This window comes from Salvia hispanica, chromosome 5, assembly GCF_023119035.1.
Source record: "Salvia hispanica cultivar TCC Black 2014 chromosome 5, UniMelb_Shisp_WGS_1.0, whole genome shotgun sequence".
Taxonomy (NCBI): Eukaryota; Viridiplantae; Streptophyta; class Magnoliopsida; order Lamiales; family Lamiaceae; genus Salvia; species Salvia hispanica.
In genome coordinates, this window is record NC_062969.1 from 24751344 (window position 1) to 24777164 (window position 25821).

Here is a 25821-nt window from a genome sequence, read left to right on the forward strand (position 1 = left end):
AGGCATAAGAAAAACGCATAATGACTGTATTGAGTTCGAAATGTTGTCTCTGCAATATTTTCTTTAGCTATCTTCAACTTATGATATCTTATCGAAATCAGTACTCAAAAACAATTGTATACCTTGAAATTGATCAAATAAGTCTTCTATTCCCGGTAATAGATATTTATTCTTCACTGTCACTCGATTCGACTTCCAATAGTGTATATAATGTCGCAGTGTATCATCTTTCTTCTTCAAAAATAATATTGGTGCTCTCCAAAGTAAAACATTGAGTCATACATATCTCTGGTCTGATAACTCTTGTCACTGTTTCTTAAACTCTTGAAACTCTAATGAAGACGGTTGATAAGTAGAAATAAAAATAAATTATGTGCTCAATAGAGAAATATGTCTCCTGATAAGGTGAAAATCCAGATAAATCCGCACTGCCAATAAATCAAAAAGCCGATCTAGATAATATAAGAAAACCTGGAACAATATATTGATTACCATAAAATATCACTCGATCCCGTCTCGATGATTATATTACCATTTCTTTTACTTGACAAGCTACCTTGGTTCGATGAAGTGAAAACCAATCTATACCCATAATAATATCAAAACTTGTGTATGAACAAGAGAATCAATATCCACTGGCAGCTCAATCGAATTAACTCGCACCACGCAGTCTAGATAAACCGTGTATACTGAAATAATGCCAGCTCATAATCAACAACCATAGTTCATTGACTAAAGACAAAACCTTCTCTGCTTCTTATCACAATACACTTCTTTGCATATATTTAACATTGTTCTCTAGTAAAATCGTAGGAACTGAATACCAGAGGTTGTATCATAGCTTGTGGGACTGTTTCCCACCAAGAGTAAGTATAGCTTCAAAGAAGAGATATCCTATAGTCAAAACCTTCTTCTGACATACAACTTATCTGATTGAACACCAGTTCTATCACTTTTAACTATATCCAAGCCTCAGTCAGATTAGCCTCATAAAATCAATAACTTCTACTTTTCCGAGCTCTTTAAATTTTCTACCTCTTTACCTCATCATTGGTCCATGTACTCTTTGTTCTAAAAGTCTGGGTAATTCCCATATGATATGATGCAACATGTATATGAAATGCACTCTATAATTAATGGACAATGTAGGACGGCTGACCCTTTTCTCCTCAGTGATACATGTTTATAATAATTGAAATGCAAATGAAACTTCTAACCGAAATGCATCATATGATATTCATGAATGACATGTCCCAGCGGGATTCTATCCCCGCTCTGATACCACCTAAACTGTCACACCTCACCCCTTATTACGTATGCACTTACTATAAATAAATTCAAATATTTAAAACAAATAACCACATTTCGAGTATATAAAGCGCACATATTATATAATTGCAAAAACCACTATTTATCAAGTACATATTTCAAACATTCTAAAAAGCAGTGGGACCCTCTCACCACTCTATATACTACACATTACATGCAAAAATGATGAGGAGGAGAAAGTTGGCAAAATGCGTCAGCCGCCGACCCTTATAATAACTGTAACTCACATCAACCCACGCATCATTGATATCTTATTCCTGAAAAATATTAGTGGTTTATATGAGCCACAACTCAATGTATATAAACCTTATCTTTAATTCCACATCCCAGATATCAATATATTCTTTAACCAATATCTATACATATATAAAAGGCGAGTTTCGGCCTTCTTTTAAAATATTTATAAGTTTTGTCCTCATTATAAAATATTTAAAGTTATAAATTCAATTTGAATAATTATGTAATAACTAATTCCTTCCAATAACTATTGCATGCAAAAACGCTTTTGGTATTATCATTCAATTTTGGAGATTCTATGACCAAAATCGTTTTATTCAGCTAACGGTTCAGATGAATAATGACTTATCTTTGATTGCTATAACGTATTTCTCCATTAATTGCGGATTATCATTGGAATTTAATCCAATAAAACCCCATAATATAAGTAGGGTCAACCAGAGCCATTATTGCTCATTTAATTTATAATAAATGAAATTAGGCTCACTAAAAGTCGATAGTAAAAGAATTCCAAAAGAGAGAATTTCAAGCGCTATCAGAAATTCTATAAATACCAAATCTATTAATCAAAAGTTTCATGACCGTGGTGGTAAAAAGATTGTTGTCGGCATGATGTTCATGTAATGGCGCTGCTACCTCATGCGTGTGTTGTGTAGCATTTCATACAGCTTGGCTATCAACAATAGAGTACACTATACATCCACCTAAACTTCGGGCGGCTGACGACTATAGTTCTACTTAAAAAGTCGTACAAGGGCGACAGAGAGCGACAACTAGAGGAGGCAGAGTAAAAGTCGATGGAAAATTGAAAGGTTCCAGCGGATGAGTGTAAAAAGTCGATGGAAAAGTGAAAAGTTCCAGTGATGAAGAAAATAGAGCGACACAGAATGAGAGGGAGGCGCTCAACTCTTCGTCTCTTTTCAAGACAAGGGTTTTCGAAAATAAGAGATCAACTTTGACGCAAATAAATAGGCTCCACCATCTTTCACTTTAAATACCATTGTATCTCAATTCTCAACTGATTGCCAGAGATTATGATCAGATTTGCATGGAAAATCTGTATCATCAAATATGGAAGAGGAGCCGAAATGTGGGGTCAGATTTAGTATATTTATTAATTATTTTATATTTTTGGGCATGTGAATATTGTATATGTATGAATTAGATTTTGTATGATAGATAATTTTTTTCATTTTACAATATTATTTTGAAATAAGTATGAAAAGAATAAAATAGATTCGCATGAGTATGATCTACAACAACAAGTGATTGTAGTTGAATACGTAGAGTTCGAAGAATGTTCTTATTGTCGTGTGTGTAACTTTTAGTTGTCAAACTTATATAATGATAATGAATTTTTATATAGTGTAGTAAATTGTTACTATTATAGACATTTACGAATTCAAAGAACTGGATATAATGATATTGTTTTTATTTTATAAAAATGTGAACTCTATTTCAAATTTGTGTAAGGAGAAAATCAATTGGGTCGTGCATCGCACGGAGGTGCCACTAGTATATAATAATAACCAACAAATATTAGAAACAATTTCATGTACATATGCATATGCCACTCTGTTCAGTTTATTATTCTGTGACTGGTCAAGCCTGGTATCTGCCCGGGATTTCCAATATGCCAGTATGATTTGACCCGAAGGTCCCACTATGATTTAACCCGTAGGTCCCACTGTGAATTGACCCGTAGGTCCCAATATGATTTGACCCGAAGGTCCCAATATGATTGACCTGAAGGTCCCATTATGTCCACTGTGATTTCAGATCCAAGACAAGACTATCACAGATCCTCTTTAATCAAATGATTCAGTTAATTCCAATACCATATGCAAAACATATCTATTGCATCAATTACGTATCCATATATTCCATCAATTAACTCCAATACTATAGATAAACATATTTGTTACACAAATCACATATCCACATCATATTGCACCATCAATATTAAATAACACATAACCAGTCTCACATCATATAATTTAAATCTACTCTAATTTAACACATATCAATCAATCACATAAAATATGTAAAATTAAAAGTGTGATTTATACACACCTGATTACGACAAGATAATTTTTCTAGTCGAGCACTTGTTCATGCTTCCCGTCCACAACCCTCGATTCTAAAAGTGTGAGTATGTGCGTAAATTAATTCCATAAAAATCAACTCACCTTTTGTTTTGGAGCATTACCCGTTAATTTTCTTTTCCTTTCTCCAAAACTTCCTATTTTAGTTTCTTCCTTTTTTTTTCATATACCTCGTCTCTCCCCAATATATACATCTATAACAATTTATATATATGTACACGATAGAAACTAAAGTCGGCTAAACCGACTAGTCACTATTAAAGCACCTAAGCATCAATTACATGTATCACTTCTCCTAATTGCACGTGTACTCCTTTTCACATGCATAAAAAACCATTTTGTATTGTTTTAAAGCATTAACTATAAATAAATATACTAATAATATAAAACTTTGGTCACTAAAATATTCTATAAACTTGTGTAAAAAGCTTTACAAATATACAAATATATTGTACATATAGTGTAGACGTATATATTACATAATATTACTCATAAATTATTATATATTACAATAAATTCTTCAGTTACATATATATAATTTTATTGCCACACATATATATACTTCATATTGGATTGAAGTATATAATTATATTTTTATGCAAAAATTATGTATTTATTAGGTTAGGCATGTTACAGGGCCGATCGCTTGAGAGACGGGAGCACTAGCAATGAGAGTCGATCGCTAAAGTGCTCTGGATAAACTATTAGAGCACGACTCCCACCGCCTCTCATTGTGTCGAGGGAGCCGATGGCCACTCCCTTCCGCCTCCAACCGAGGGCCGCTGCATCGCCACAACCGACGGGTTTATCAGCCCTCTTCGGCTCGCCGATCGGCCTCCAATTCGAGGCCGTCGGGACGATGAGGGGGCAGATCTCTATTCTTTTTGTGTGTGTTTTTTAGTTCATGTCATCTACACACTATATATACCTCATTTCTCATTTCACATTCATCCCTCTCCAATTTCAATTTATTATTCATCTTTATTTTTTTTAATGTAGGATTTTAATTTTTTTTATTAATGAAATTTATTTTTTGCCGTATATTACGTTATCTTTTATTAAACCAACAATTAAAAGTGAAATATATAAAAATAATGATGATGTGGAAATAGATGGACTCTGAGATAGGCTCTGGGATGAGCTCTCATTGCAGGGAGATGGCTCTGAGATGAGTCTGCTGATGTGGCAAAAGAAAATGAAGATAGGCCCTGAGATGGGCTCCGGAGAAGAGTCACCACGGCTAATGCCCTTACTACCTCAGTATATTAAAAATAGAAACATTTGAAACGACACGGGTTTAATGCACAATTAGTAAAGTAAGAAAGAAAAAGAAAAAATAATAATGAAATTAATGTTAGTAGATTGTGGATCCACTTTATTGTAATGGTATAAATAATAAATAAATTGATGTATTGAGCTTTAAAAATTTCTTAAAACAGTAAGTTTGAAAGTTTTAATTTTTAAAAGACGGACTAAAATAAAAATGTTTTTAAAATTAGGAGGTGGTAGAATCTAGCGCGATAAAACTTCAAGTTTTGAGGAGTATCTAAAGGCTACACATCAATGGTCATATATAACATTATGCATCCTTCAAATTTAACTTTAATACTCCCTCCGTCCCCGATTAAGAGTCACACTTTGATCGGACACGAGTTTTAAGAATATAAAGAAAAGTTGGTTGAAAAAGTTAGTGGAATATGAGATCCACTTTTTTATATTAGTTTTATAATAAAATGTGAATGAAGTAAGTTAGTGGAATGTGAGACTTACTTACTATTTATGGTAAAAATGAAGTGTGACTATTAATTGAGGACGGACCGAAATGGAAAAGTGCGACTCTTAATCAGGGACGGAAGGAGTATATAGTTAAGGTGACCATTCGATTTTGGTTTGGCTTTGTTTTGGTTTTATTTTATTAAATTAAATGAAATTAAATTAAAAAATTGAAATTTGCCAAAAAATTATATTGAACCGAACTAAAATCAAAATAAAAATTAAATTAAATTTTAAATTTTAATTTGATTCGGATGGAATATGTAGTTTCAGTATTGTTGTTTTGTTAAAAATAAATACTCCGTAAAATATTATTATTGGCCATACATAAATAAACAAGCAAATGCAACTTGGAATCAATATACAATCGAAAAATATAAAGTAAATTTGGTAATCTTTTCAATACTGCGTTGTATTCCCTCTGTATGATTGAATATTATCTGTGAGTGAGTATTAGGAATAATAAAATCGTTCACCTTGAGTAATAGTAGTAGTACTCTTTTGAAGGTAGAAATGTATTAAAACGCGATTCTTTATTTCTGATTCTTTGGAACAAAAATCCAACACAAATCCGGGCTCTCGTTCACCAGTCTCATACAAATCCAAACAACACAACCCAAAAAGAAAAACAAGAAAACAGAAAGATATAAATCCAAAATAGAAGTTAGAACGCAAAAAGAAGAAAATGAGAATCAACAGGCAGGAAGATCAGCCGGCGGCGGGGGCAGTTTCTGTCCTGGTAATTCTCCGTCCAACACAATCCACGCCATCTTCAAACCCCAGCTCAAATGCACCTCAAAATGACAGTGCATGAACCAAACACCTGCATATTAAAATTAAACTCATCATCACACTTTCAAAATATACAACTATTTTCAATTTTATCATTATACATATAGCCAATTCACCTGGATTATCAGCCCTGAAGCGGATGGCAGCCCAGCCTCCCGACGGCACGCCCACGGTGTTCCTCTCCACGGGGTCCACAAGGTTGAACTTCGCGGGGTCCTTTTGCGGGTCGAAATTGCCGAATCCCTGCCCGACGACAAAGAAGTTGAATCCATGGAGATGGAGCGGATGGCTCTCCGCCCCGAGAATGCTCGTGTCCTGCAGCACCACCTCCACCGTCGTGTTGAACGGCAGCACCACCGTCTTCGTCCCGTTGCTCACTCTCGTGTTGTTCGGCGGCATGCCCGTGTAGTTGAACGCCACCAAGGGCGAGGCCGGGAAGTCCGTCGTGTAGACGCCGTTGTTTCTGCCGGAGAAGTAAGTCTGCAGGAGCGCCACCGTGTTGGGGTTCGTGAAGGAGACGTTGTTCATGGAGGCCGCGAACATGGACCCGTTCGGCCCCTGACATGTCTGGTTCTTGGGGCAGGGGTTGCTCCCCAGCCCCACCGTGAAGAAGAACTTTCTGTCCACGCTTTGTGGCACGTTGGCCGGGAACTGCGGGCTCGCGAGGCTGCGGAACTTGCTGCTGAAGTTGGCCACCACGGAGGTGGCGTTGAAAGGGGGGAGGGGTGGGATTTGAAGGGGGGTTTTGTGATTGTGAGGGAGTTTGTATTGGAGGATTCCGGCGACAGTGGTGTTGTCGAAGGTGCCTTGGCCGGTGAAGTAAGGGCTGGCGGCCATGTAGAAGGTGGTTGCGGAAGGGTTAGTCTTGGTCTTGAGCAGGACGTTGGTGGTCTGCCCTGGCGCGATCACGATTATGTCGGTCTCGAATGGCTTCACGTAGACTGCGTCTGCTTCGACCACAGTGAACGTGTGGTTGGAGATTTTGAAGATGAGTTCGTCGTTGAGCGCAGCGTTGATCATTCGGAGAAGGTACGTCTTCCCTGGCCTCACCCTCAGTTTGAATGTTTCTGCGACAAAACAAAATTTATAAAAATAGATTGAGTTTGTTTTGGAGAATTTCCGGGAAATACCGTTGGCGGAGCAGTTGTACAAGGGACCGGGGAGTCCGTTGATGGTGTATGCATCGGAGACGTTGGGGCCGCCGCCTGTCTTTAGAGCTTGGCTTATGACTGCCTCTGTATCAGCATTGAACCACTCTCCTGTCATTTTAGCACACCAACATAGATCAGATCATGTAGTAACATCCAATAATTAATGTTCAAAAGTTATAATTAGTACCAAAAATGATTGGAACTTCTTTATGGGGTTTGGGGAAAGGATAGGAAGTGTTCTTGAATGGTAAGATTATGAGAGGGCCATGGAGAGTGGCTCTGAGCCATGAGATGTGAGCATGCCACCACAAGGTTCCTCTCTGCCCTGTGATGCTGAAATTGTAAGCGTAGCTCTGTCCGGTCTGGATTGGGCATTGGGTCACGTATGCCGGCCCATCTGCCCACCCGCTCAACAGCTGCCTGATTCCGTGCCTGGTGTAAGAAAACTCGGTCACTTAAGAACTGATCCGCCATTTTCTGATTTTGGATTTCAATGAAATAGTGTAGTGTGTACCAGTGGAAGCTGACATTGTTGGATACGTGGTTGGTCACGTTGATCACAACGCGGTCGCCCTCCCTTGCAACAACCGGAGCCCCAGGAAACTTCCCGTTCACGGTCAGAATGGTCTTAGTCTTGCACAATCTGGTCACATTATGGAGCTGCACCTGCAATACATCATTTTAACGCGTTACAAGCTATAAACAAGTTGTCCGGCCAGTAGTGGTATTAGTAGTAGAAGTTACATTGAACGTGTAGTGCCGGGTAATGCCTTGGACCGAGAAGCCAAGATGCATAAAGATGAAGAGAGAAAAGAGGAATGGGGGGATTGGAGAGGCCATGAGTTGTAATGTGAGAGAGAAAGGTAGCCCATGGAAATGCAGGGATAACTTGTTCATCTTATATAGGATGGATTCTTATGTTTAAGAAATAATTACAGTATGAAAATGAAGAAAATTATACCTAAAGAAAATGTGAGTGTGGAAGGATACTATACCAAACTGTGGCCCAAGTGTCACAATTAACTTTATCCCCTTTTTAACTCGGCCAACCATTGCAAATTAAGTGATCATCATTTTGATTGGACATTCTCCCTAATACATATACAAACATACATTTAACTCTTTTTTTCCTTTTTTCTAAATCCAGTTTCTAGCACTATTTTTCTTTCTTGCTGGATATATATATTCCAAGTGGTGGAAAAGTGCATGATCAATTGATTGGCTGAAACATTTTTGTAGCAACATGATGATTTTGTAACTGATAATCTATGTTATTAAACCAATTAATTGGCTGAAACATCTAGGAACACAGAAATGGACATCTGATCCACCTTTCTTTCAAAGAAGATAAAGCTAGAAGAGGCCATTTAGATATTGTTCAACTACAAATAAGACTCCCAAGATTCACCGTAAAGTAAAATCTGCGAATTTCTCTCAGTAGAAAATACAAGATCATTAGTTTATTAAGGTTTGAAGTTGATTCATGGATGAACACAATCATTACAAAGTATATTAAGTATAGTAATGTACAAGACTATGAGCTTCTTCTTCCTTTTCCTTTCTTTTGTGTAGTTACACCAACTACTGATCTTGTACCCGCAGATACCTCTACTACACACAAAAACTCATTTTTGGAGTAATTATATTGAAATTTTAGACATTATAATGTTGGCAATAAAAATGTACACATAGATTTGATAAGAAAATGACTAGTCCCATATCATTACAACTGATATAAGTGCAACACCTAGTAGCACAGCCAAGAACTTAAACAAGGGAGTATCGAAGTAGCACTTGTTCTGAGGTTTGAACCCTTTGGCTATCAAGTGGTTTATGGCTACGTACACGAAAACTCCACATGCGACGCCCATTGAGATGGCATAAGTCCAGTCAGCACCCCGGCCTTGGCTCGTGGCATCAAGGGCGATGCCTATCCCGACTCCCACGGGGCTTGAGATGGCGAAGGCAAATGAGTATGCCACAGTTGCTACAAATGGCCTCTTCGGGATCATCCTTAGAAGTGCAATCCCCATTGCAACCGCAGCAAAGATCTTGTGGAGTGAAATCGTCCATAGATTTCTCCATGCATCGGCCTTCCTATCTGAGAAGAGTTTGAGTTGTTAATGGCAAAGATCGTTTAGTACATCATAAATCCGAACTTCCAATAATGAACTAAAAACGAAGTAAATGTGACCTTAGATGTTCTCTTATTATTTTTGTTCTGCGTTCTGCATTTAAGGGGTGTTTTGCCTTTAACGCGATAGGTTTACTATTGTGCAAGAATATGAGAAGATTAATTACCAGCAACTCCAACAGCAATGCCCTCAAAAATGGAGTGGAAGCACAATGCAAGTATAAGAAGAATAGTGTCACCAACAGAAGTAGTCTTCACAAAAACAGGGTGGTGCTCCACCTCCTCCTCCTTGCTTGCGCCTTCGACGTCGACTCGGATCTCCTTCTGGCTCCCGCTGACGACGTGCGAGACCGCACAGTCAGCCAACATAGTGATAAGATAGCCAGCGGAGGCCAGCATGAATGAAAAAGGATACTCTTTATCAGTAAGCTCTCCAAAAGTGGAGGTGGAATCGCTCAAGAAATGCATGAGAGCAGTCCCCAAGAACACGCCGCCGGCGAACTGAGTCCCGAGAAGCAGAAAGCTTTCGTTCCATCGGTAGAAATACGGCGACACGCCTCCGACGAAAGTGGTCACGAACATGATTATCAGACACCAAATCTTCACCAGAACCAGCCCTTTTTCGTGCAGATCGCCCGAGGCTGCGTCGCTGTCGTGGTCATCGTCGGCGCCACCGTGGCCTCTGATCTCGGAGAATTGGAGGAGGAGAAAGAGGAGAGTGAGCACGAACGTTGAGTTGAAAGAAGCCATTGAAAGTAACGGTTTATTTGGAATTAGCTATGTTTGTTGCAATGATTAAATTAATTTATAGTGCTTGTGTTTTTCTCTGTTTTTGCAGTACAAATATGTTGTAGTACCACGCAAAAACATGGATGCAGTACTATAATTAGTTGTTCACTACAATCCAAGAAATAAAATGGATGCAAGATTATGATTAGCTGTTCATTTTCAAATGAAATATACATTGCGCTGATTAAGTCATCATTCTAAGCAGTTTGACCACAAATTTCTTGTTAATATCGTTGCCGAAATACAAATGTAAAAGCAGTAGTATGTTGGAAGGAAAGACGGCGACAATAGTTAGAAGCCTATGAATTCATTGATATGCGGCGCCGGCCATATAAACAATACATCACCACATATGCATAGTGACAAGAGAATGCCTCAAACAATACACACGGTTTTGGTGAAATGAGACTTGGTGAAGTAGAATTCTGTTTTGGTATTTTTGTTGTTAACCATATTTGCTTGAAATAAATAGATTTGACTCTCTAGACCCCATTTAATAATTACACACGGCTTTGAAACAATACAATCACCTACTAATAAAACGACGTAGTTCTAGCAGTATTAAAATTTTGAAGAGTTTTGATGGAAAAAAAATTAAAATGTGATGGTTTGAAAGATTTAAAATTTGTCCAAGAAAAAATTACTGCAAGTACACCAATAAGTAAATCAAAATTCAAAAGAAAGGAAAACAGAAGTGCAAAATTCAGATTAACGGTGCATTAATATTCTAGACACCGTTCACGCTAACCTTAAATTTGTTTCCAAGTTTGACTCTCCATTCTACACGTCAATGGACGAGTGGATTCAATTCACGGATTAAATTGAAGATAAATGTTGACAAGGCGTATCTAAATCTAATTGAAAATTCAGAATACAAATATACACCAATAATTTTGTGGACAGACAGTTTCAATACTTTAAAAACTAATAGTAGTAATTTTTAGGCAATGCTAAAAAAAGAGTTGTTTAATTTGGTGATATCATGTTAGATACAGAAAAGGTAGAAAAAAGAAATACAAGTAATGATGGTTGTTAAGATTTTAAAGAATTTTGTGTGTTACAAGACTTTACAATATTGGGTGACTGAGGAATACAAAATTGAAGTTTAATATAGTACCTAAAAGAGAAATGAAAAATGAGAAGAAATTAGATTGACCATTTTGCCCTCCCATGCGCTATTGCTCATTGATGGGTATCGATGCCGTGCTCCTATCCCTCCTCAGCACATACCTCCTGAAAACCGATTCGCCCGAACCCGGCTCCGAATCGCGTAGGCTCACAGTCCTTCTTAACGGAGCTCCGTTTGCTGAACCCGAACCCGTGCGCCCCCTCCGAAAAATCGACCCTAAATTACCGAGAAAACGCCGGAAAACACCGCCTCTCCGGCGCCGCACCCACGGCCCCCACTCAATTCCCCTCGGCGCGCCGGCGGTGAGACTCAGACTCCCTTCCACTTCCGAATAGACCGCCGGCATCTCCCCCTCGCCTCCCCCGACGAATCTACCCACGGCGAATCCGCCGCCGGGCAACCGCCAGATCGAGAGCCCCACCGCGCCGGACTGACCGGAGACGCCGTCCGGCTCATCGACGGGCAGCTCGTGGCGGCAGACCGGGCAGGAGTTGTGGAGGTCGAGCCAGGGGAAGATGCAGTCGGCGTGGTAGATGTGCTTGCAGGGCATCTCGCGCGCGCCGGAGCCGAGCGCGAACGGATCCGTGCAGACGGCGCAGTGCGCGTCGGCCTCCACGTGGCAGGCCTGGATCTGCACCTCCGGCAGCGACGCCACCGCGTGCTTGCTCGCCGGCGGATTCTCGGGGCGGGCCCACAGGCTGAAGCCGATCTGCGAGAGGCGGTCCAGCATCACCTCGAATCCGGATCCGAGCAGCGACTCCGACATGGACGACGGCAGCGGCCGGATCCCCGTGCCCGAGCCGTCGTCGTAGTAGAGATCGTAGCTGCGGCGCCCCTCGGCCGCCGGGGAACCCGACTCCGAGGCGTTCCGGAGGACTATGAGCGGGTTGAAGGAGGCGGCGTTGCGGCGGCGGGGGCGGAATCGGCGGGAGAAATCGGTGGGGTCCACGGACTGGATGAATCCGCCGCGGCAGTGGGGACAGACGACGGCTTCTTCGGAGGCGAGGGCGACGATTCTGGTGCACTGGTAGCACCAGAAGGAGGGAGAGGGCGGAGGCGAATCCATGGGGGGTTTGACCGGTGAGAAACGGGGAATAAAGATGATTGAATTTTAGGGGAGAGGGTGTGTATTTTAGTTTTATACGGAAATGATTGAGGAGTGTGAGCTGTGATTGTGAAGACAGACACAAGCTGATGAAAGAGAGGACATTACACAAATATTACAAAAATTAGAATGAATTGGTTTAAGTTATATCCAATTAAAACGCGTGATGACGCGCGGCTGCTATTTAACGCCACTTATCTATTCCTTCTACTTTTCGGTAACAATATTTATTATATTCAATTCAAATCAAATCTACCATTTCTACGAGTATTTCTTTCTAAATATGTATTTATTGAGTGCTACTACTAATATATTAGGAGAATGTCCGATTGAAGATTATATTTCAGAATTAAACATGTTTGATTTATAAGATTAAATTTAATAATATCATCTTGAATAATTATGTAAAAATCTTAGTAGCATAATTTAATCATAAATGATTATCTCGTGATAATTAGATATGTTAACTGAATGGTACCTAGTAGTAATATTCACTTGGCACACTTGCTCTTTTAAATTGAAATGAACATTTGCTTACACTTTTAATCAAATAATAAAAATGCACTTGAGAAAATTTAGCTACTTGAAAATTCTTTTATAACGAACTGAGTTAAATGAGTATTGAATTTCTATCTATTGGTATTTTTTTAATATTGTTTAAAGCTGTTTTAATTACCGGTAAAATTTATTTTTATTGATTGAGATTAGATACTGCTCCGTGTAATTAAATCTGTGGGTATTTGTGTAGTATCTTTTCAGATTTTACGTTAACAGAGTCTTTGAATCAATTGGATTTTCTTTCAAAGTGTCTAAATTACCCTAAATGACTACATAAATCAAAATTATGAAATATTCTATCAAAATTATGAAATACTAGTATTTCAAGTTTTGACCACATACTACTATATAACATAGAATTTCGTGAATGTTAAAATTTGGCAAGAAGATGCAAATCAACAAGTGTGAGAATGATAAAGCATGGGTGTTAGTATTTGAGGAAAGTAGACTGGTAGGGATTGTGAAAACAAATGACATAATAATGAGTAAATTAATAATGGTGGGTGTAGTCAAGGGGTAAGCCGAGCCGTGGAGAGAAAGGCGGCTGCGAAGAAAGTTCATCGGAACACCGAGTTTGATCATTTTAATTGGAAAGTGGGCGTTACGCGTGCGTCTCCACGCTCATTACTTCAGTCATCTAAATTTCCAAACAATTTCTCCAATATTGAAATTTCATTCATCACTGTTTCCTGATTTTTTTTTAATTTTAAATAAAAATTACTGTTAATAGCGTAGACGAAGAATGATGTTACATATTTTATGTGGGCTCCTTATGCGAGCACCATTCCCGTGTGACACATATTTAACGTTGTTCGTTTCGATTTATCTATTTAGTTTGATTCTAATACATTAAAAAATGTTATTACAATTTTTAATTTTATAAAATTTATAAAAATCAAAGCTCAATTTGCTCGTTTTCTCTATAATTTCAAATAAATGAATAAAATAATAAATCAAGTTTTGATTTTTATGAATTTTGTAAATTTAAAAATTGCAATAACAATTTTTAATGTATTAGAATCAAACTAAATAGATAGATCGAAACGAACAACGTTAAATGTGTGTCAAACGAAAGTGATGTCACATAAGGAGCCTACGTGAGGAATGTAGCATATCATTCCTCCATGATAGATTACTTAATTTTGTATTGCTAGATTGATTTATTGTTTAAATAATTCACAGTTTCATATTTTATCAATTCATTCTATCAATTAAAGTTAACAATTGAGGTTTTTCTTAGTTTAATGCTATTATGGGAAAAGACAATTAGGGAATCTATTAAAATCAAATCGATTTGTGTGATAGTGTTTGATCTTCCGTTTTTCCGAATTTTAAAAATTCCGCCTGAATGTGGAGGTGGTCTTTTCTAGGCAAATTGGCTTGATTTTTTAAGCATTTTAATAATATTAAACTAGTGGATTAAAAATATAAATAAAACCACTTTTAAAATATAAATTGCAAAAGCATGAATTCGCTAGAAGACATGTGAGAATATGTTGAGAATTTGAATCTGAAAGTATCTTATTGTCACTAAACTAACATTTTAAATATGTCTTCGAGATTATAGAGTCTCCTCACATTTCCCTTGCCCATCTTGTATTTGTTATGTTTGGTAGAAATAACTTGTAACTTAGTGGTAGCAAAGGCTATTTGCATAGTTTTAACCAAGGTTCAAAACTAAAAAAAGTTTATAGGCTTTAAAAATTTGATAGATTTTATAATTATTTTGTACATTTAAATGAATTTTGTAGTATATAAATTAATTGCTTTCAATTTACACGAAATAACAAAAAAGAATAAAAAAATAATAGTAATGAACTATAGTATATAATTTTTAAGGGAAGTTTCAAGAATCTTGCCTCTTATTATTAGAGATAAACTTAAAGGAAAATTTTTGTTATCAGGGCCATGGATGGTGTAATGGAAAAAAAACATTATTGTAAATGTTCTAAGTCAACGCTAATATTAAATGACATTGTCCTAAAATGAAGTAGGAGGTCATATTCATTCAATTGAATAATAAGAGCATGTTTGATAAGTTAGTAATACCAAGATAGAAAATTATATATGGACATTTCTAATTGTTTGATATCATAGTTAAGCTTAACTCAAAGTCCAATATAAGACCAGGGCTCTATCTAATCTTACCAAAATTATAACATTAACCTTGTTTATGTATCCCACCAATTTGTCAAGTTAAGCCATGTTATTTAATATACAATACAAATTTAGATAATTTCTTTTCAATCAAACAACAACGGAAAAAATCATATCTTTGCATATCTTGACATGAAGCCCGTATTTCTTATCTTGTTTTACATATCTTCTCATATCCCATCTTTTGTATCAAACGAGTCCTAACTATATGACTAATTTATACAGATATGAAAGGGGAATTTTGAGAAAATAACAATAATGTCATTATATATTTTTTTATAAAAATAGAAAACTAAAAAGGATTTTATTTATTTTTGTACTAATTAGGGGAAGTAGAAGTAAAATGTCATTTTTCTTTTTTGCTACTATTGTATTGCAGTGTATATTGTTCTATTTAAGCTAATGATATCTATTTGAAGTTAAAAAATTTTACTATCAAAGTTTAATATAGTAAAAAGATTATGCAAACTTCAAATATAGAGGTGTACATGTTTGAGCATAGGAGACTAATTAATTGAATTCAATAATTTTATTTTATAGGTTCTGTGGTTAGCTTCTACAAGACTTAAACTTTATTGTTTCTCATATGTATCTGCATCTATTAATTGAAATTATTTGTATTATAGTAGCATCTTAGCATTGTGTTGATCAGTTCTTGACTCGAGACCAAGTTCATATTACTTCTGTAATAATTCATATACTACTTAATTATAATTATTTAATGACTAAAAGACTAGTTATAATTATTTTTAAATGTGTTTGTGTAAAACATCAAACAAACTACTACTATTTCTAAACTAAAATTAGAAAATAGCTCTGTTATTATTGAAAAAATATTGTTGATGAAGAGGATGAGCTTCAAGAGAATGGTTCAACTTCAAAGTTCTTGCAAAGTGGAACCATGTAATACCAGACACGAGATAGATCTTCCAAAGAACAAGGTCCAATTATGAAATCCTTGAAAAAAGAGGGTGAATCGAAATAAATTTCTGATTCTCGAAGAATGAGGGGCAAGGGGATTGATCGAGAATAATGACCTTTGAGTGGACCAAACTTGTTAGAATCGAAAGAATTTGACTATAAAGAAAACAAAACTTTAGTTGCGTGAAAAGAACTGGTTTTTCCTCCACCGGTGAAAGTAGGGCACGAAATTTCTAAGTGAAATTAGGTAAAAAATCTTCTTTCTAGTCTCCTTTTATATAGAGTTATAATTGGTCATATTAGAGTAGAGATTCATGAAGGTTGGACTTGGTTCAAACCTGTTTGTTTATTACTAATTAAATTAAGCTTAATACATGTCCAACATAATATTATTATCGGTCACTACAGAAAAATAATATTGACTGCTCGTTTAATTTATTATTTTATCGTATAAATATTAATTAATTGATTAATTTAAATTTGCTACTTGACTTTAATTATTTAAGAGTAATATCTTTTTCGAAGAGTTGTCTAGTTTGAAATATGTACTTATTATTTTTAGGAATAATTCTAACAGTCCAAGTTTCTGAATACCAAAGCCTTTTTCAAAAACTGCTTGAGGATATTATCAAGTTGGAATCACCCAACACATAAACAATACTAGCACATCTAAACATTGATCACCACTACCCAATATATCATGATTCTTAAAACGCGAAAATTTCGCATCATTTGATAAATCAGAGTAGTGCATAATCAATATCATATGTTCAATGTTATGTTAACAATGATAAAAAATAAAAATCACTGAGACCTCGTCTTTCAGTAACTAGCACAAAAGACTTATCTCAACTGTTGGATCATTCAGTGTTATACAACAAAAATGTCGTTTATTCCTTAAAAGCAACAGAAACATACGGTTGGAATAAATTTCCAATCATCTGAATCCCTTTCTTTTCGAAGTCCAAAGACGGGAATCAATGAAATATCTCCTGGATTGAAAGAGTATGATTCCTATCATAAATTACTCCATTGGAATCCAATGGGATTCCAAATTCATTTTATACACTGCAACCTTTTGCGATAGATAGTCAAATTCTATCTAGGTGCGAAATTATATATGTTTCTCTTATGCAAAACATTGCATATAACCAACTCTATTACCTCATTGGTGAACGACGCTCACAACCAGTCTACTAAATAGAATTATTAGACTTGTTTTGCTTTGTATACATTTATTTGTTTAGATAAATATCTTATAAATGCATAAGAAAATATAATATGATGAAATTACTCATTCTCGCCTTGGGTTATAAGTGGACTATTGTATAATTTATTGTATACAAACAATTATAATCGTGCAAACCTCTCAAAACATGCTTTTCAATATACCAAACCCTCTAATATCATCCACAATCGCTATTTTTTTAACAACATTGACAAAATATTGACGGATGACTTTTCCATTTTTTGGACCAAAAGAATCCCCCATACATATTTATGTCATTTTTAACAAGAGAGAAAATTGTCACTTTGATTCATTCATTTTCCTTCAAGTATGTCCCGTGATAAGCAATTATTTCCACATACCTTGACAACTTCTCTTGGGGGATTATCACAAAAATGAATGAATTTGTCCAATAAATCTTAAAAAGTGCAAAAGTTTCCTAGCGATATTTTTAAAGAATAGGGACCACATTAGTGTTATGTCCAAGTACTAAAATCCGATTCTCTCTCTAATAAAATAAAGTTTTACCATAAAAACCTTACTTAATTTTTTTGGAATTAACATAATTACAATATTTCATTTCGTTATGGTTATATGGACATACCAATTAAACAAAATTCGGTTCGTTATGGTTATATGGACATACCAATTAAACAAAATTCGGTGGATAGGGATGACAGATTACATCATAATATACGTTGCTCGTATAATCTTAAATAACGTGTTTGTTTAATTACTTTTTTTTTGTCATTTGGGTTTTTTTTAGTATATTGTCTTTAGCCTAAGCCTTTTATATAATTTCAATAAAATGTACTCCGTAATTAAGATTTTCTTCATGAGTGGATAAAGATTGATTAATTACATCCCGCGTTTGCTGCTCGTATGATCTTAAATAACTTGTGTGTTTCGTTATTTTTTGTTGCTATTGTTTGTATTTTGTGTTTCTTCTATATCACTAGTTTGTCGTCTTATTGGCCTAAACGTTTTACACGACATCAAATAAATATAACTAAGATTTATCTTTCACTAGTGGATGAGGATCGACGTATTAAATTCCGTGTGTTGCTCGTATAATATTAAATAACATGCTTCTTTATTACATTTATTATTATTGTCTATATTCGCGTTTCTTCTACATTACCTGTTCATCGTCTTCTTAGCTTGAACCTTTTACAGAACATAAAAAAATACAATCTCTTATTAGTGAACGGGGTCGGCGATTACATCCTGATGTTTGTTGCTTGCATAATCCCGAACTACATGCTTGCTTTACTAATTTTTTGTTATTGTTTATATTTTGTGTTTCTTCGGTCTTACTCGTAGACCATATTTTTAACTTAAGCTTTTTAAACGACATCGACATCGGAAAATGTAACTAAAATTTATCTTTCACGGTGGATATTTCAACGTCGATTGCTCGCATAATCTTAAATTACATGCTTGTTTTATCACTGTTTTCATTGTTGTTTATATTTTGTATTTCTTCTATATTACAAAATCACCATATTAGTCATTTATACAACATCAAACCAATGTAACTAAGATTTACACATTTTTAGAGGTGAAGAGGCAATTTGCCACATATAGAAATTGAGAAGGTTAGGAAAAAAGAATTTATTAGGCCAGTGTTGTCCGTGCTTCCTCTCTTTAGTCACAAAACCCTAAATGGGGTTCAATTCGCCGCCAGATTGATCTTCTTCCTTATTAAATAAACCTGTGATCCTCTGTCTCACTCTCAGTGTTCTTGCACAAACTCTACACCAATACCATTTCACTCTCTCAGAGACCACCACCTTTGTTTTCCCCTTGTCTTTAATCACAGTTATTGTAATTTGCCCATTTATTTGAGATTCAATGAAGAACAGAGGATAAAACTCGTTTGATTTACGGTTACTCAACCTTACGCTGAAAGTGAGTCTTCTTTGTTAGGCTGATTTTTATTTATCTTCAAGAAATGAGTTTCTGTGTAACTGATAGTCAAAGTTCTCACTTTTATGAGCTTGCAGAGCTATTTTATTCAATTTTTGCAAACTGTTTTTTTTTCTTCGATTTTGTTCTCGATGAACTCCATTTGTTTATGTTTTTATTTGGTGATGTAAATTTTGAGCTTTTATTTGTTTGTGTAATGAACAGTTGTTATCTGGGACTTTTGAGTTTTGTGGAGAATCATGTTGTCTGAATTGGGTAGAAGGCCGATGATTGGAAATAATGAAAATTCATTTGGAGATGAGTATGAAAAGGAGATAGGTTTTGTGCTTCGTGAACAGCGGAGGCAAGAGGCTGATGATCTTGAGAAGGAGCTGAATTTGTATAGGAGTGGATCGGCTCCACCTACTGTGGATGGTTCACTGAGTGCAGTTGGTGGGTTGTTCAACCACAGTGGTGGTGCGGGTGGTCCGGCTTTTGCTGATTTCACGGAAAACAGTGGCAATGAGTTCATGTCTGAGGAGGAGCTTAGGTCTGATCCTGCTTATTTGTCTTATTATTACTCGAATGTCAATTTGAACCCAAGGCTGCCACCACCTCTGATCTCGAGGGAGGATTGGCGGTTTTCTCAGAGGTTTCAAGGGGGGAGTTCTGCAATTGGTGATAGGAGGAAGGTCAATAGGGATGATAGTGGCAATGGTGGGAGATCCATGTTTCCATCGTCGCATAATTTGAACTCCAACAAGCAGGAGGCTGAGGGAATGGACAGAATGCAGGGTCATGTGGAGTGGGGCAGTGATGGACTTATTGGATTGCCTGGATTAGGATTAGGTAGCAAACAAAAGAGTCTTGTAGAGATATTTAAGGTTAGTATACAACTATACACCTCTTTCTGGTCATGCAGTCTCTTTTTTTAACTTGGACATTTTTTTTTCTTGATACGTGGCTTCAGTATTTTCCAGCTATCTCATGTTATGGTTGTAGATTTTTAAATTTTGTAATGATTCAATTATATGTACTTGCTTGGCCTTCATTCTAATTCATTTTCATTCCCTCACTTTTTTTAAATTTTGTAATGATGCAATTGTATGTATTGCAGGACTCTTATCAGATTTCATATGGCTCATTGCTGGACATATCTTATCCGTGTAAATGAAACTAATATTTGAAAAACTATTCATTTCCTGTCCTACTTGTGATTTGTGAATTTGTATAATTTCCTTTTTTCTCAATCCGTTAAGTCAGTGATGCTAGCGCAACTTGGTATGCTTAACCTAGATTTTATCATTATGATAGGAACGTAAGTCTACAGGCCACGTGATGTTTTTTGGTACATTTCCAATATGCTTGCAGTTTGAGTTATTCTGTCCATCTTTTTTCTCCTTTTTGTCTCAATTGAATGTTAAGTAAACTTTTCTTTAGCTCTCTTATAACTATGTTCGTTCTGTTATTGCCACCGGTTTTCTAGGCTTCTCTTGTTATTTTATCTTGAGGATTAAATTAGGGAATTTTTTTCTTTTTTCCACTGAAGTCGCATGCATCTCAAACTATCATGATGTTTTACATTGGGTTTCATACTTTTTCCCATCTATAAATGTTCTATTCTGATTGCTTCTCTAAATGCTTCTTTGCAGTTTCTCATATAGAGTTTGTTTGGGTACTAATTTACATTGGTATTCTAAACTTTTGAATACAGTACTTTTTTTGGGTAAAAACGTAAAGCAGTGTGGATTAGCAGCTCTAATGTCTACCTCATTTGTTCTTTCTGTCTATGCAGGATGACTTTAACCGTGCTACTCCGGATTCTACACACCCTTCAAGACCGGCCAGCAGAAATGCCTTTGATGAGAATGCCAATGCTTTGAGCTCAGCAGAAGCCGAGCTGGCTCATCTGTATGGAGATTTCACATCCTCAGACCCATTACTCTCTGCTTCAAATACGCACAGTTCAGCAGGTGCTCAGCATGGTGGAGGACCTACTTCATATTCTTATGCTGCTGCTTTGGGTGCATCCTTGTCAAGAAGCTCAACACCGGATCCTCAACGAATTGCAAGAGCTCCCAGCCCTTGCCCAACTCCTATTGGTGTAGGCAGAGCAGGAAATTCTGAAAAAAGAAGCATTAATAATGCCAGCTCCTTTGGTGGGGTATCTTCTCACTCGAAGGATACTACCGATCTGGTTGCTGCCTTATCAGGAGTAAACCTCTCGAATGGCATTATGGATGAGGAGCATCATTCGTCCCCTCATAATGAGCCTAATGCAGATGGTCACAATAACTATCTTTTTAATGCGCAGGGAGGCCAAAATACTGTTAGACAACATATGTATAAGAAAAAACACGAACTTGGGCACTCAAATATGTCTTCTGCTCCTCAACCAGCAAATATAAGCACCTCTGACTCTGTTTTAAGCAATGGTTATGTATCACATCTCAGTAATAATGCTTATATTCAAGCTGAGCTTCAGAAGAATGGTGTTCCTTCGAATCACTCATTCAGGAAAGGATCTTCTAATGCTGCAGTGAATGGTGGAGGTGGCTTACTTCATCAGTTTTTGGATAGTCCCAATTCATCATTTTCAAATTATGGAAGTGGCTACCCTATGAGTCCAATATCTGGTCAACTTGGGAGCCCCAATTTGCCTCCACTGTTCGAGAATGCTGCTGCATCTGCTCTGGCTGCATCTGGAATGGACTCCAGAATGTTGGGAGGATCTAATAATATTCCCGAGTTGAATCTGGGAAGAATAGGCGGCCAGATGACTGGGAGTATGCAGCAGGCACCTTTTGTCGACCCTTTGTATCTCCAGTACTTGAGGACTGCTGAATTCTCTGCAGCACAAGTTGCAGCTCTTAATGATCAACCTGTCAATAGGAACTACTTGGGTGAGTCATATTTTGACCTGCTTCAGAAGGCCTATCTTGGAAATTTGTTACCTGGTCAGAATTCAGATTATGGTGTTCCCCTGGGTGGAAAAACTGGTGTGTCTAGTCCTCATGGTTACTACGGGAATTCTGCTTTTGGGCTTGGAATGTCATATCCTGGAAGTCCCTTGGCTAGCCCAGCTATTTCCAATTCAGTTGGAGGACCTGGTAGCCCTATTAGGCATGGTGACTTCAATATGAGATACCCTGGTGGGCTGAGAAATGCAGCTGGGAGTACCATTGGACCCTGGCACTTGGACCCTAGCTTCTGCTCTTCTTTGCTGGAAGAGTTCAAGAGCAATAAAGCCAGATGCTTTGAGCTTTCAGAGATCACTGGTCATGTTGTTGAGTTCAGGTATATATATACATATATGTATAAACATAATTGTGATGAAAATTTAATTGAGGAAAGTGATATCTGACTCCTTTTCAACTTAACATCCAGCGCTGATCAATATGGAAGCCGATTCATTCAACAAAAGCTTGAAACTGCTACAACAGAAGAGAAGTGCATGGTTTTCGATGAAATTTTTCCTCGAGCTCTGACATTAATTACTGATGTGTTTGGTAATTATGTAGTACAAAAGGTACCAAACATACTTGTCCGGTCCTTTGGTTGACCTGTTTTTTCTTAATTTGATCTTCTGAGCTGATAATTTCTTTTGCCAGTTTTTTGAACATGGCCTGCCATCTCAAAGGAGAGAATTAGCTGGTAAGCTTTTTGGACATGTACTGAACCTAAGCCTCCAGATGTATGGTTGCCGAGTGATACAGAAGGTAACATTTATTGTTTTATGAACTAACCATAAGTATGCATCTGAAATCCTATTCGATAAATTTCTCGCCTGTCAGCTGTAGAAATATAAATCCCCATTTGGGACATAAAAGTGCTAATTGCTCTTAAAGATGTTACTTTTAGTTGAACTGGAGGTACTTATTCTTCCAAGATTATGCTATTTTCTGTTGTTGATGAAGTGGGAAATGCTTATACAGGCAATAGAAGTTATTGATGTTGATCAAAAAATCAAAATGGTGGAAGAGCTTGATGGGCATGTAATGCGATGTGTTCGTGATCAAAATGGGAATCATGTTATTCAGAAGTGCATTGAGTGCGTCCCTGAGGAGCACATTCAGTTTGTTGTGTCAACATTTTTTGACCAAGTTGTGACTCTCTCTACTCATCCATATGGCTGTCGTGTAATCCAGGTTAGGGAAAAGTTTACTGTCTTTCTGTCCCTTTGACCATGATTAATGCCGTAGTATTACTTTACATCGTGAGGTGCTTGTGTATTTGCAGAGAGTTCTCGAGCACTGTAAGGATGAAAGCACCCAGATGAAAGTGATGGAAGAGATTATGGGGTCTGTAAGCATGCTGGCACAGGATCAGTATGGGAATTATGTTGTTCAGGTTTGTAATTTTGCTTCATTGAGTCATATGTACCTGTGGCCTTGTGTATGCTGGAGATGCTGTCTAGGTACTATGTGGATGCAAGAAAGTTCGATGCATGCATGCTTGAAAATTGAAGTTTCGATTTAATGTTTTGCCTGTTGAACTCCACCTTTAGTTTTGCACACCTGGATCTCAGCTTCATTCTGCTTTGAAGCCCCTCTCTATTATCATCTACTACTTTTGCAACCTAACTTATGCATTTATCAGTTAATGCATAATCTACCCTTTTCTCTCTGCTTCCTTAAAAGTGCATAGTTAAAGTCACATGGATAAGTAATTTGAATTTTGAAACAAAAACATTACATTCGATGGCGAAAGAACTTTTCACTTGATATTTTTCATGTTGATATTGTAGCATGTACTGGAGCATGGGAAGCCACATGAGCGAACAACTATAATTCAGGAATTAGCTGGAAAGATAGTTCAGATGAGCCAGCAGAAATTTGCATCAAATGTTGTCGAGAAATGCTTGACTTTTGGTGACCCAAGTGAACGCCAGTTGCTGGTGACTGAGATGCTTGGCACTACTGATGAAAATGAACCCCTTCAGGTTTGTCAGTAATATTACCTATTTGCCTTTAGCAATCACAGTAATATTAAGGGTTTCATATTTGTTTGGTGCTACTTCTGTAATGCAAATAAGATTCATATAGCTTTTGTGTTCAAGTTTTATCTTTTCAACTATGTTTCGGCAATGATGGATTCAATGATGATAAATGTGTGGCTTAAACGATACATCTAATTTTGTACTTTTATACTATCACTTTGGCCAAGTCTTCTAATATCTCTCTCCCACAGGCTATGATGAAAGATCAGTTTGCAAACTATGTCGTACAGAAAGTGCTCGAGACTTGTAGCGATCAGGAGCGTGAACTGATCATGTGTAGAATTAAGGTCCATCTGAATGCACTGAAGAAGTACACCTATGGGAAGCATATAGTAGCTCGTGTAGAGAAACTTGTTGCCGCTGGGGGTATGCATATCCTAACCTTTCGACTTCCATTTTGAAATTATTGTCATCATAAACGTTTGTGTCTCAGCTCACTCACTCATTTACCCCAAAAACATTTAAATAGTTGGTCAGTTCTGATTGAACATCAGAAAAGTATTACTCTCTTTGTTTTATGGTCGTCTTTCCATAAATTGGTAATGTGATACATTCCGTGTGTTGTATCTTGATTGGCAGAGAGGAGAATAGCTGCTGCTGCCGCTGCTCACACCCAGAAGGCTGCGTAGACTTGCTGTAGGAAAGAAGTTGTACAGCTAACTCAGCCTAGTTTGGCTGTTCGTGGTTTCTTCTCCCCTTATCATGCGAAACTCTATGCTCATACACGCCTTTCGGGTATGAGCTTAATTGCAAATAAAAAAAGTTACCTGTACTGGAAAATATGTACATTGTGTAGTGCTAAGTTCAAAGTTAGAGTGTAGTTTAGCTGAGAGGCGCAGGTGGATCGCGTTGCGTTGCCCGTCCATGAGGTGATGATAAAAATGACTATACAAATGCTGAGGTTGTAATATAGAGGTAAATTTCCAAATGTTAAGTCATGACTTGTACATTTGATGAGCTGGTTTTCTGCTTTATGTATGAACTATGAACACTTTTACTTCAAGAAAAATGCTTACAAGTAGCGCTTTTTGTAATTTTTTTCTCGAATTAATCCCGCTTTCTTTATGTTGCTGTCATCTTTCAAATACGAAGACTATTTCGCGTAGTCATACAAGTTTTCCTATACTTTCTCAGTGAATGATATCCAAGGCTAGAGTTTTTAAAAACGTGTTCATATTTTACCGATTTTTCAATGTGAAATTGAACCATCTTCATTTGTGAGTCATTTGCCTTTTAGCTTCGTCACACTTTCCCAAATGATTTTCTTAGTTCAAATGATTTTAAGTCAGATCTGTGATATAGATTTCGGTTTCATTGCCAAATTTTTATGATTATTAGTAAAAAAAATAGGCCCAGTTTACAAATGAAAAAATGGCCGTTTTTGTTCTTGTATATTTGTTAAAGAGTAAACTACACTAATAGTCCCTGATCTTGTTAAGAAATGCATCGATGGTCCTTGAAAATTTTTTATATCATTTTTGGTATGATAAGACTAAAGTAACCCTA

At 36.8% G+C, this 25821-nt stretch overlaps 4 protein-coding genes across 6 annotated transcripts; 1 reads left to right on the top strand and 3 right to left on the bottom strand.

Moving 5' to 3' along the window:
• Positions 1 to 5958: 5958 nt before the first annotated feature.
• LOC125191230 (laccase-17-like) lies at positions 5959 to 8272 on the bottom strand. 2 transcript variants are annotated; one of them, XM_048088747.1, is made up of 6 exons: positions 8132 to 8272; positions 7902 to 8053; positions 7575 to 7819; positions 7367 to 7495; positions 6353 to 7303; positions 5959 to 6267 (listed from the first exon to the last, which is right to left on the bottom strand). In XM_048088747.1, the coding sequence occupies exons 1-6, from the start codon at positions 8225 to 8227 to the stop codon at positions 6137 to 6139; spliced, it is 1704 nt and encodes a 567-aa protein (XP_047944704.1). In that variant the 5' UTR covers positions 8228 to 8272; the 3' UTR covers positions 5959 to 6136. The 2 variants fall into 2 exon arrangements, with proteins under 2 accessions (XP_047944704.1, XP_047944703.1); XM_048088746.1 differs by having other exon boundaries at positions 6353 to 7495.
• A 551-nt stretch (positions 8273 to 8823) lies between these two features.
• Positions 8824 to 11182, bottom strand: LOC125191232 (zinc transporter 2-like). Its single transcript, XM_048088749.1, has 2 exons — positions 9689 to 11182; positions 8824 to 9488 (listed from the first exon to the last, which is right to left on the bottom strand). Exons 1-2 carry the CDS (start codon positions 10269 to 10271, stop codon positions 9097 to 9099), a joined length of 975 nt encoding a protein of 324 aa, XP_047944706.1. The 5' UTR covers positions 10272 to 11182; the 3' UTR covers positions 8824 to 9096.
• A 142-nt stretch (positions 11183 to 11324) lies between these two features.
• On the bottom strand, positions 11325 to 12670 carry LOC125191231 (E3 ubiquitin-protein ligase RDUF1-like). Its single transcript, XM_048088748.1, has one exon. The coding sequence runs from the start codon at positions 12503 to 12505 to the stop codon at positions 11486 to 11488; it is 1020 nt and encodes a 339-aa protein (XP_047944705.1). The 5' UTR covers positions 12506 to 12670; the 3' UTR covers positions 11325 to 11485.
• A 6356-nt stretch (positions 12671 to 19026) lies between these two features.
• Positions 19027 to 25349, top strand: LOC125187122 (pumilio homolog 1-like). 2 transcript variants are annotated; one of them, XM_048083651.1, is made up of 10 exons: positions 19027 to 19319; positions 19542 to 20200; positions 21112 to 22613; positions 22704 to 22845; positions 22928 to 23035; positions 23252 to 23464; positions 23556 to 23666; positions 24064 to 24258; positions 24507 to 24681; positions 24895 to 25349. In XM_048083651.1, exons 2-10 carry the CDS (start codon positions 19577 to 19579, stop codon positions 24942 to 24944), a joined length of 3120 nt encoding a protein of 1039 aa, XP_047939608.1. In that variant the 5' UTR covers positions 19027 to 19319; positions 19542 to 19576; the 3' UTR covers positions 24945 to 25349. The 2 variants fall into 2 exon arrangements, with proteins under 2 accessions (XP_047939608.1, XP_047939609.1); XM_048083652.1 differs by lacking the exon at positions 19027 to 19319 and adding an exon at positions 20434 to 20482 and having other exon boundaries at positions 20091 to 20200.
• The last annotated feature ends 472 nt before the right edge of the window (positions 25350 to 25821 follow it).